The sequence below is a fragment of the Babylonia areolata genome, chromosome 19, assembly GCF_041734735.1.
Source record: "Babylonia areolata isolate BAREFJ2019XMU chromosome 19, ASM4173473v1, whole genome shotgun sequence".
Classification (NCBI taxonomy): domain Eukaryota; kingdom Metazoa; phylum Mollusca; class Gastropoda; order Neogastropoda; family Buccinidae; genus Babylonia; species Babylonia areolata.
Window position 1 is genome coordinate 8,182,252 of NC_134894.1, and position 12,500 is coordinate 8,194,751.

General features: G+C 42.2%; 1 protein-coding gene across 1 annotated transcript in view; it reads right to left on the reverse strand.

Moving 5' to 3' along the window:
* The window catches only part of LOC143293423 (uncharacterized), a 216,608-nt gene that overhangs the window by 159,331 nt on the left and 44,777 nt on the right, over window positions 1-12,500 (reverse strand). The window contains exons 13-25 of the mRNA XM_076604273.1: window positions 12,214-12,380; window positions 11,402-11,508; window positions 10,880-11,038; window positions 10,042-10,216; window positions 7,349-7,536; window positions 6,182-6,412; window positions 5,007-5,121; window positions 4,112-4,372; window positions 3,364-3,621; window positions 2,434-2,660; window positions 1,123-1,215; window positions 509-643; window positions 1-124 (exon numbers count right to left, since the gene is read on the reverse strand). The exon at window positions 1-124 is cut by the window's left edge and continues 143 nt beyond it. Coding sequence (XP_076460388.1) covers window positions 1-124; window positions 509-643; window positions 1,123-1,215; window positions 2,434-2,660; window positions 3,364-3,621; window positions 4,112-4,372; window positions 5,007-5,121; window positions 6,182-6,412; window positions 7,349-7,536; window positions 10,042-10,216; window positions 10,880-11,038; window positions 11,402-11,508; window positions 12,214-12,380 — 2,240 coding nt within the window. The remainder of the gene's footprint in view (window positions 125-508; window positions 644-1,122; window positions 1,216-2,433; window positions 2,661-3,363; window positions 3,622-4,111; window positions 4,373-5,006; window positions 5,122-6,181; window positions 6,413-7,348; window positions 7,537-10,041; window positions 10,217-10,879; window positions 11,039-11,401; window positions 11,509-12,213; window positions 12,381-12,500) is intronic.

Consider the following 12,500-nt stretch of genomic DNA (forward strand, 5'->3'; position numbering starts at 1 on the left):
CATTGGTCAGCTGGATGTTGCAGGCTTCCAGGTACTCCTGTCCTCGGTTCACCTTGACGACAACCTGATTGAGCAGTGACCCTGAGGGGCAGGTCACTGGCGTGGCTACTTCACTCACCGCCACCTGCGCATAATGATACACACTGTCATTCAGGCACGTGCACACTTGAAAACATTAAGCGATGGAGAAAAGCAACAGAGGAATAGGATTATGAGAGAGGAAAAATGGCCTGATAACTATAGGTTTTTTAAACTTCAGATGAGAAAGGATGGTTTTCCTGAAAAAGCCCCAAAAATTTTGTTGAGGTTTCATCCCCCCCCCAAAAAAAAGAAAAAGAAGAACAGATGAAAATGTCAAGAAAATTACAACAAACAGACACAACCACACTGAATGACACATAATTATATATATATTACACACACACAGATCTATGATAAAGAGAAGGAGAGAGATGTATGTGTGTGTGTATGCGCGCGCGTGTGTGTGCAAAAAAGCAGAATTTATTACCTGTATTTGAATCTGACAATTATCAGAATCAAGAACTTTGTCTCTGCAGAGAACGTAAGGTGGTGCTGTGGCCTTCAGCATGATGGCTGTGCCATCTCCTCCTTCCGTCAACGTGACACTGGTCTCTCCCAACACCTGAAAAAAACAAAGGGAAACACACATCTAGGTTTACTGCCTGAGGCAGTGTAATAGAATTCTAGTGCTTCACTCTGTCCCTCTCTCTATGCACTCTCTCTGTGTCACTGTCTCTCTCTCCCTGTTCCTCTCTCTCACACACACAAAATGGTCAAATACCAACCTGCTTTGATCTTTTGCTTTGGAGCGAAGCTCAGGCTCATATCTTATACCATTTAATTATTCCCACTGGGTGTCATCAGTTAACATGACCTTAAATGTGATTCTATGCATAATAAACAGAAGTCAGTATGCTGGGTAAAAACAACTGCCGTTAGAAGTATGGATACTTTTTGTTGTTTTTGTTTTTTGCTTTGGTTCTTTGTTTTCAAAAACAGAAATATTTATCATTTCTTCTTTTTTTTTCATTGTTGTTTGTTTTTAAATACAGACTACACACACACACACACACACACACACACACACACACATAACAGTACCTCAATTTCTGCTGTGAAATTGTCTGCCACAGTCAAAGGTCCCCTGGTGTCTTCGCAGGTGTCGTTCCTGCATACACTGACAGCACACGATACCTGCACACACATAATTAGTTGGCAGAATGTCGTCATACTGACTTCTTGGATAGCAAATCACAAAATTATTTAGAAAAAATATAATTTAAGATTATTTGGTTCATCTGACACTATTATTTTTTCATCAGCTGGTTCATTTCTGGAATGGATTTTATTATTTTCAAATATCTAGAAATGACTCCCCTACACCCGATTTACCCCTCCCCCCACCTCTCACACACATTGCTTTTGCTGACCAGTTCAATCGATGAAGGCCGATAAGAGTTCTCAAGACATTCTAGGTTTGCAACACTTGCTTCCCTTTTGACTGTTTCGCGCTCCAAAAGATGGACACCCCACAAACTGGCAACAGCAGCCTTACCAGATCAAAATATCACCTTTCAAACACAAAATCCATGGTAAAAGTTTTACGATAATGGTGTTTTATGGACCTGGAAACTGCACACACCCTTGATACTAACATTGAAGAAATAAAGCCACAAAACCTTCCACAAACTCCTTTTTGTGTTTGTAAAGAATCTATTCGGCACCCTTTGTAACATGACGTTAGCGTTGGATTTGTCCTAGATAGTATGGGTGAATGTTTGGTCTGCCCAGGAAAACAGCTGTATCAGCTCCATCTGTCAGCTCCACAACTGACACCAGATGTGTTTCGACCTCACGCACAACAGACAAAACGATGTCTCTGGCAAGGGACATAAACCAGTTCTTCCTTCCCTGTTTTAAAAAAGGTTATCGCCAGTTCTCATAACAAAAGTTATGTGCAGTTGTCAGTCAAGCTTTATGGTCGATGAAGGAACCAAATTTTTTTTTCTCTCTCTCTAAAAAAAAGTAAAACAGTTTGTGTCTAAATATAGAGAGATTGATAATTATACTGCATCTTTCTTTCATCTCATAATAAAAGGTTGATTTGACTGAAATGTTCAAAATGACTGATGAAAACATCAATCAGTTCAACATGACAATATGTCCCTGAACAATTTTTGAGAGGCCATTCTTCTTCGTCTTACATGGCTAACACTGCTACTCAGCCGCGTTACTGTTGATCATGGCAGTCGAGTTGTACGTGTCAGGGATCAGGCCTTCCGCAACTATGGCCAGGAGGATTGCAACTTGAAATGAAAGCAACTACAAGCTATTACATGTAGTTAATTTGACATAAATTACGCAATGTGATCGCCTGTTAGAGTCAGTGACTGAATGGCTAATTTGACTCACCGTGGACCCGTCTTTGAGGTAGGTCTTGTCCTTGGGCAGGAAGTGGCTTTCATCGCTGCCAAGTGTACTGAGCCACAGCCCGTCCACATTCCACAGGACGTCTGTACGGAGACCTTCCTCAGTGAGGGGCGGGTACACACACTGGAAGCTGTCTTGACCGGGGCCTTCAAACTTGGCTTCAACTTCTGCGCTCTCCACGCTGAGCGTAGAACGGCTGCTTGTGGATCCTGGAAATTATGACAGATTGTATCAATGATGAGCTGACAATGCATCAGGCAGTATCAAGTTATTGGCACCAGCACTGAAGACCTGTCATCATCACCAGAAGTGTATGTATCTATTGTTGTCTGGCCCCTTCTCCCTTTGTGAATTTGTCAGAAGCAGTATGAGGCCTGTAAGTCGTTAATTAAGTCATACCACCAACAATCACTGCCATCGAACAAAATAAACGCTGTATACTGAAATCAGACATAACAATACAAATCCACACTTTCAATCCGCATCCTAACCCTTTTTTTGTCTTTCTTTTTTTTCAAGTTAATCTTTTTTCTTTTTCTTTTTCTATTTTCACAAGGTCACTTCGGGATTTTTCACGTGTATATCTACGGCTTCCTTTCCTTAGGCACCACCATCAAGAGACCAAAATAATCAGCATAGCAATGAAGCCCTAAACCATCATTATCATTGCAACCCTCCGCAACAAGGTGATAATTAATATCCTCCATCTCTGAATCCTCGATCGCACTGGTGTCCAGCCAGTAAAATTTTAGTATCCGGGACCTTAAGACAAATAGCTATACTTATCCAAAACAATGCACTTTTGAGTCCTCAAGGATTAGATAAACATGTAACAAAAGAAAAAAGAAAAATAGACGGCCATATAGACCCAGGGATCAAAGTTACGAAATTAGAGGTCGTTTCGGCACTCACTCTCTTCGCATTTGAACTGAGCGAAGTTCCAGCGAGGGGTGGGCTGCCAGGTAACGTTGGCAGCGTCCTTGGTGGTGGAGGACAGCACGCACTGGCCGCGGTAGGGGTTGTGTTTGATGGCCTTGCACGAGGTGTCCGCCAGGCACAGCTGCTGGCAGTGGCCGAGGGTCCACACATCGCTCAGCACCTCGTCGTTGTTCTCCAGGGTGGCCTGGTTCTCTGAGGTCTCCCACTTCACGTAGGCGTTTTTGCACCGATCTGCAGGGTTATGCAAGCATAGTTGTTGTTTGTTGTTATTTGTTGTTCTAGTTGGCGTTTCTGATGATGTTGTTGTTTGCTGTCCTAGTTGGTTTTGTTGATGATGCTGTTGTTGAAGTGTCGTGGTTGTTGTTGAGTTGCAGTGATTATTATTTACATGACTTTCATCGTCATTTTTTTAATGTGATAACTATTTTAATTATCAGTTCTTCATTCTTGGTTTTTTTTTTATGTCCTAGTGCTTGTGATGATTGTTATGCATCAAAATCATCGAGTGTGCGCGCGCACTCACATGAACACGCATCAGAACACAAACGCACACACACTCTGAAACTCGTACATATGAGTACTGTATGCTTACATACGTCTATGCGCACGCACCCGCACACACACACACACACTATGGCGCGCACGCGCACACACACACACTCACAGCACACCACCCTACGAGATATTATATAATACAAAAACCCAACCAACGTATACGTACCATTCTCACAAGACCAGTCATAATGCACAATGTTCTGCTCGAAGCTCAGAGCATAGTCAGGAGCATCCGACAGGCGGTACTTGGACAGCATGCACAGGTCCCTCTCGGCATCGTAGTCCACGGAGCGACAGAGGAAATCCGTCTGCTTCAGGCACGCTGTCTGGCACTCCTCCACTGTGGTGATGTTGGTCAGGGCAAGGTGGTTGTGGTAGGCCAGGGCACCTGCTGTCTCCGTCCACTTGAGAGCGGCCAGGCAGGGAGCTGTAGTATGAATTGGTGGCGAGAAAGATAAGAACGTGGGTTTTTGTTTTCAGGGCAGTTTGTGGTGTGAAGTCTTCTGATTCCTTTCTGCTACCTGACCTGACCAACCAAAGTCTTCAAACTGAAGCCAATAAAATAGTTTTGAGCTCTTGATCTTTCATGCCCTTTTAATTAAGTCGTGGCACATTGTTCCCTTGACACCTATCCCACCAATCGCCCACGTCTCACGAGTAGTCAAATACAACCCACTGCACACTACAAGGCCACGTCTTAGCTCAAGCAGTCCACGGGAAGCTTTCTCTATTGAATCAATCACTCGCACTACAACTTAGTGACACTGAAAGCACTAGTCTAGAAAGAGGGAGGGAGAGAGTGAGGGAGGAGGGGGGGGGGAGGGCAGACACAGACATACAGGCAGACAAACAGACAGCAGATACACAAATGACACAGAGACTCACTGATCATCAGTCAGAGAGAGAGAGAGACAGCAACAGACACGGACATTGACACAAAGATTCAACAGACACTATACAGAAAGCCCAAACAGACAGATTGAACAAAAGCAAACAAAATGCCCTGCCCACTGTGGGACGGACGGACAGACAGACAGACGGACGGACACCGATGCACGTACAGTTAGCCTGGGACCAGTCGCCGGGAGCAATGCTGGCGTCACACAACTGGGTGTGGTTGTCCGGGTTGAAGTCACCATCCAGGTAGCACTGCCCATCGATCACGCACGTGTCGTTCTGGAAGATGATAATAATAATAATAATAAAAATAATAATTATTATTATTATTATTGTAACGATGATGATGATTATAATAATGTTAACAACAATGATTATGATAATAATAATGATAATAATTATGATGACAATCGTGATGGCGATCATGTGATTAAGACAACACAAACCCACAATGACAACACGAAGAACAACAGCTGCAAGAACAGTAACAGCAGCAACAAAAATAATACAAACGACAATACAATGATGATGATGATGATGACGACGACGACCACACCTGAAATATAAAATCTTCGTCCCTAAACGACGATGCGCATGAAGAACACACACACACACACACACACACACACACACCACACACACGAGCGCGCACATACTCACATAGCATGCATGCACTCACACAGTCATACACACACGCACGTAAAGCACAGACGCATGTGCATAAGATACACTAACCCTGCATCAACCAGCCCAAAACGTGTAAACACACACACACACACACAAAACCACTACCATACACACACACACATACAAACGGACTCACACACACACACACACACACACACACACCTACACACACTAAAAAAAAACGTAATATGGGCTGAAAGCATAGGCGGACATGTCTTTGACATGGAACATGGAAAGTGAAACTGAACACGCACTATAAATATACAATATATATATATATATATATATATATATATATATATATATATATATATGTAATATACATAATTATTTATATATGTATATATAGATAAATATGTAGATTTGTTTGCAGCTGAATTCATGCCGATCCACCCAAATCAGCCTTGAAACCTTGCAATTGGAATGAACTTCCTCTTTCTCTTCGTCAGGTCTCCGTACTGAGCTCTTTCAAGTCTGGTCTTAAAACCCACCTCTTCCCAAAATAGCCTCCCTTCCCTGCCTCTTCCTGGTCTTCAGTTTCTCCACTTTTAGAGTTATGCATGCGTGTAAATGACTGGTGCGAAAGCGCTTTGATTTGTCTCTGCACAAGATTCAGCGCTATATAAATATGATAATAATAAAATCTCCCCACCTTCTGCGAGCAGGCGCCCTTGGCCAGGTCACAGAGGTAGCATGAAGGGGTGTAGGTGAGGAAGAGCTGGGGGTCACTGCGCCCCACACTCTCCTCCCCCTGGTTGTTGTCCACGCTGACCAGGTAACTGCCTGCCGCCGGCAGCGCACACAGCACGTGCGTCTTGCTGACGAAGGTCGCCTCGGCATTGCTCCAGCTGTCCGCGGATTCGAAGTAACCGCTGGCGTTTACCTGGTGAAGAGAATGCGTGAACAGAATGCGTGAACAGTTATCGTCATCATCGTCTTCTTCTTCTTCTTTGCCTGTCTGTGTCTGTCTTTCAATGTCTGTGTGTCTCATTGCTGCCCAGCATACCAATGGGCATAATGTCAAGTAGGAATAAGTTGAGTCGTGTGTGTGTGCGTGTGTGTGTGTGTGCCGTGGAAGCTGCGATATGTAGCCTAGAAATGAGTGTGTGGAGGAGGGGGGGAGGGTGCAGGGTAATATGTGTGTGTGTGTGTGTGTGCGCGCGCGCGTGTGTGTGTGTGTGTGTATGTGTGTGTTGGTACTCATGTACGTTTATGTGTATTTGATTGTGCTTTCATATCTGTGAAACTGCATGTTTGTTGCATATCCGTTTGCATGTGTGTATGTATGCGCATGTGTGAACGTGTGTCTGCATGTTTTACATTTATTTGCTTATTTATCATCATTGTTGTCTTTTTCTTTTTGACTTAATCAAGATTTTGCGCCTTATAGATATTAGTAGTAGTAGTAGTAGTGTTTTTTTTTTTTTTTTTTTTTTTACTCAAGGCCTGACTAAGCGCGTTGGGTTACACTGCTGGTCAGGCACTCTGCTTGGCAGATGTGGTGTAGTACATATGGATTTGACCGAACGCAGTGACGCCTCCTTGAGCTACTGATACTGATACTGGTCGTCTCGTTCCTTTGCAAGCCAGTAGATATAAAGATGTCTATGTGTGGAAGTCCTTACGACAGCATTGACACCCAAAATGGCAACGAGTACGCTTAAGAATAAGATACTTTTGTTGTTGTTGTTGTTTAGCTTAACATCTGCTGACGGTGGTATTGTGTTTATGCATAACGGGCGGTGGCTGTCGTTATCGCCGCTGATGTATTTAACTGACGATGACGGCGACGATGTTCATGATCACATGATGATCTTACCGTAACGGGTTTGACGAAACAGGCCAACTGTTCGGTGTCGACGAAAGTGAGACCGTACACCCCCACAGAGGTGCAATCGTCCACCTGAGAGTTGCAGGGGTTGTTGGAGAGACTGGTCAGGACGGGGGGTTCTGTGGCATTGACACTGCAGTCCACACTCGTCCAGCCCTCTTCACAACTGCACACTCCTGACACAAGAAACGAGAAAATGAAATAACCTTTCTCTCCACAGCAAAATAATTAAATACATACATAAATGAATAAATGAATAGATAATATAATGTGGTTTAATGCAGTGTATTATACAATATAATTATGATTAATATAATACAATGCAATATAATACATTATGCTATGCGATATGATAAATTATGATATGATATATGATGACGATATGATCCACTGTCGGTCACAGGCGTATCTTAAATTTAGACGCGTGATTTTGCATGGAAACCTTGCGAACATCCCATTAATCTAAACAATTAATAAACATTGTCAGATTTTAAATCACAATGTTAAGATGTGAAAAAAACAAACAAACAAAAAACAAACAAAAAAAAACAACAACAACCAACCAAACAAACAACAACAACAAAAAAAAAAAACATCCACAAATATCTACTGATATATGCTCTCCCCCCCCCCCCCCTCTCTCTCACACATACATACACACGCACGCACACACATACCCCCACCCCTCCACACGTTTTCATGGTGCTTGAAACAGTCATTTACGGGGGAGGGTAGTTATGTGTGTATGGAGGGGGGAGGGGGGGGGGCGGTTCCAAACAATCCTGCTCCGATATTGTGACATTCCAAATTTTGCACCTGGTGTATATATGATTGTTAATCACACGTGAAACCCAGGACATTTTTTTTTAAATGAAATTCGTTCTCATAAACGCTTTATTCCACTGATGCTCATGGGCGACTAGTTACACGTCTACTGATCACGATGACAACAATAACTTGAATGACAATAAAAGGTTGTAAAGTGATAAAGTCATTCATATTTATTCAGTCAACCACATATCAAACATCATGCGATAAGCCCATAAAGTCATTCACATTTGTTCATTCAACGACATATCAATCATACGAAGATGGCGACAATACCAACGGTGATGACGATGACGAAGACTTAATTAATGATCAAGTTCGGGGTCTAATCGGTAACTGTAATGTTTCAATAGAAACGATGACAAAAATTATCTGATGTTGCAAAGTTCTGATGACACTATCAACATGGCGTAGATCAAGGAACATGAGAAAAACACAAACTTCTTTTGTAGTCTACCACGGAAAATAATGCCGCAAACTTATCATCAATGCTGAATTTAGAATCACAATAATTATTATGACTATAATTAGGATACATCTCCTTCTCAACAGCTCCATACCATTCGACAATTATTTGGCTCTCACAACACACACAGTCCCCACTGAATGGCACTTCCTTGTATTCTGTCCGTTCTTATTTTCTCTGACGAATCCACTGTAATACTTTAGAAACTCTTTATTGGTCAGTCTGGATAGTTTCCACCACAGAAAGTCATGGATTCAATGCGCAGTTGCTATACAGACGACAAAATACAGTTTTACGTCTTTTTTAAAATGACGCAATCTCCAAACTGTTAACCATTCGCAAAGTGAAACGGTTCTGCTCGACACAAACACCAAACTTTCGACCATCTCTCTGTCTCTGTCTCTCTATTACGAACATTACCGACTGTTTCATACAAATCTGCAATCACAATAAGCTTACTCTCCTGCACCCATGAGGTTAAGGATACCATAAAAAATACTATCAAATTTCTTGGATCTGGAAACTGCATCCCGAAAATGTAATGGATCGGTTCTCAGCCAACAGCTAAACAATTCCACATATCTTTTATGGGCCTAATCTTGTTTGCCAGACCAAACAACAACAACAACAAATGCGCATTGGCCTACCAGACTAAATACAATCGTCTTGGCTGAATTTGGAAACAATCAAAACAAACAAACCGGGATATGTCTTGGGGGATGAGAGTGAATGAAGCTATTGAGAGGACAATGAAGAAAAAAAAAATCAACAAACAAAAGAGTCTGGAAAGGTTCTGCGAACTTTACGTCCCCCAAAATACAAAGAAGCAGACAACACCTAACCTCTAAACACACACACACACAACATGCACCACCACCACCAACCAACCAATCAACCAGCAAACCACCATCAACTCTCAGTAGGCATAGTCTGAGCAAAAAGAAAAACAAAAAACAGCCACACCTTAAGTAATGGGGGATCTGCTGCATGCACACATCTTGTCATCATTATTTTATTTGAATCACCCAAACATGACATCGCTGTTTGTTTGTTTTTTGTTGTTTTTTGTTTTTGTTTTGTTTTTACCGGAAACTCCGTGGGATGTAACCTACATGGAAATGTTACATATATTTCTTGGAACAAATACAAGATATGAGACGCATTTTGACAATGTTCCATATTTCGTGGATCAATTACAAAAAAAAAAAAAAAAAAAAAAAAAAAAAAATTATTAAGATATGAGACGCATTCTGACAATGTTACATATTTCGTGGAACAAAATACAAGACATGACACACATTTTGACACTCAATCAATCACAACGGATCACCACATGATCATCAACATCATACACCACGCAAACAGATCTAGATCTAGATCTACTGACCTTCCTGGCAGACTCCCCGAGAGGAGCAGTTGGCGGGACAGAGACTGCCCAGCACGGCCACGGGAGGGCTGCCGCTCTCGTTCAGCCAGCGGAGCTGGTTCCAGTCCAGCTGGTAGCGACACTCCTCCTCCAGCACCGCCACCAGGTCCTGGGCCCGGGAGGTGTCCCCACTCCGCTGGGAAACGGCAAGGAAGGGGTGGGATATAGAATGATGGTTGTAATAATAATAATAATAATAATCATCATCATTATCATCATAGTAATAACAACAACAGCAACAATAATAACAACAACTACTACTATTTTCAACTACTACTCAGTACTGTTACTACTACTATTACGAAGAAGATACTAATACTTATATTACTGATACTAATAATAAGGATACTACTACTACTACCACTACTAGACTTCTACTACTGTCCTCTTCCTCCTCCTCATCATCATAGTTACTACTACTACCACGAAGAAGAAGCAGAAGAATATACTAATCAATGATACTAATAATGAAGATACTACTACTACTACTACAACTACTATTGTGTGTGTGTGTGTGTGTGTGTGTGTGTGTATGTGCGCGTGTGTGCGTGCTTGCATGTAGTGTGTGTGTGTGTGTGTGTGTGTGTGTGATGCAGTTGAACACCCAATCCAAATTGTGCGTGCGTGCGTGCGTGCGTGCGTGTGTGTGTGTGTGTGTGTGCGTGCTTGCATGTAGTGTGTGTGTGTGTGTGGGTGTGGGTGTGTGTGATGCAGTTGAACACCCAATCCAAATTTTGAGAGACAGACAGAGATGAACAGAAGGATACGCAGCTAAAATGAGCACATTATTCTGTCCTACCCTGATGCTTTGCACACAGCTGTCCAGCATGGAGCTGGTGAGGTCTGCCAGCGTGACGACTTCAGCGCAGACGTCAGCGACGTATGATGACGTCACCGTATCCTGGCAGACTTGACGGGCGTACGTTTCGTTCAGTCCCTCAGGCCAGGTCCCATCGTCCTGAACACACACACACACACAATGTTTTGTTTTTGTTTTTATTACAAAACACACCAGCGTTCCCTAACTCTGAAATGCAAATTCCAAGTTATTCTTGCCTTCAGTTGGCCTATTAACAACGGCAAAAGAGAGAAAAAGTTTGGTTTTTTATCCTTTCCAACTTACATTCTCCCCCATCCCTCACCTGTCTCCCCCGTCTTTCCCATCCAGCTTTGATACTGTCAGTAAAATACAATCAGCATGGTATAAGGCTAAATTCCTGTTAATTTATTCTCTCTCTCTCTCTCTCTCTCTCTCTCTCTCTCTCTCTCTCTCTCACACACATACACACACACACACACACACACAAACACACACACACACCTGTACTGTTGATTCATCATATTCGAAAACATCGATGTCTTCAACAGTCGGCAAACAGTTGGCAGGAAGGTCGTATTGCTCGATCAAGATGCTCGACATATCAGCATCTGCGGGAAAGCAGCAAAGTTCAGTCACATTTCTTTATATACATTATTTCAAACACAATGTTTTTTTTGTTTTTGTTTTTTTGTTTGCGTATGTAAATGTTCATATGGAAATGATCGGAAGCACATATTTAGCAATTATTTTTCGTTATGTGAGTGCGTGCATGAACGTGCATGCATTCTTTGCCTGCGGATTTTGCTTATGCGCATGATCGATATAAAGCGTCTTAGGAACAGTTAGAAGACAGACGGACACTGAGGCATGGTCAACATAGATTTAAGATTCGGTTCAAATAAATGTCGAAAGTGCATATCAATGCATGCAAAACGAATAAACAACTAGTTAAACTAAATAATGAATTAATCAGAATAAACTAAATATTTTCATAAAAAAGGAACTTTGGTTTCTTTGCTGCAGAATTTATTGCAAGAAGACTATTTCCCATCAGCTTTGTAATCTACACAGCTTCATCCAGTCAAAGAATTTACACCCACCTCAAACCAAGAAGGTGAAAGTGAAAGTGAAAAGGTTGACTACTTTGAAAAGAAATTGCTTAGTTTGAGGAGGGGAGGGGGGGGGGGTCATAGAATGATTACAGTAGTACAAAATTCACTGAGTGTCCATACAGCATATGTTGTGTATGGTAAATAAATCAATCTGTACACTATGACACCTTGAAACTGACAAAACCAAAATTTGCTACTAACCAATTTCGTATCCAGGAAGCAGACGACAAGACAAGGTGTCAGGCACATTCACGCCCCCTGGACTGTTGGGTGACAGACAGCGGGAGTAGTCTCGCGTGATTGGTTCCTCCTGGGACGTCGCCTCTGCTGGGCACAGTCCGTTGTAGATACTGGATTCCTTGTTCACTCTGAGAAGGTAAATAGATATAAAATGATACAAAACAAAAACCAAATAAAATAAAATGAATAAACAAACAAAACCGAACAGCGTATAGAAATGGAAGCGCTTACAAACGTGTGGGAGTGGG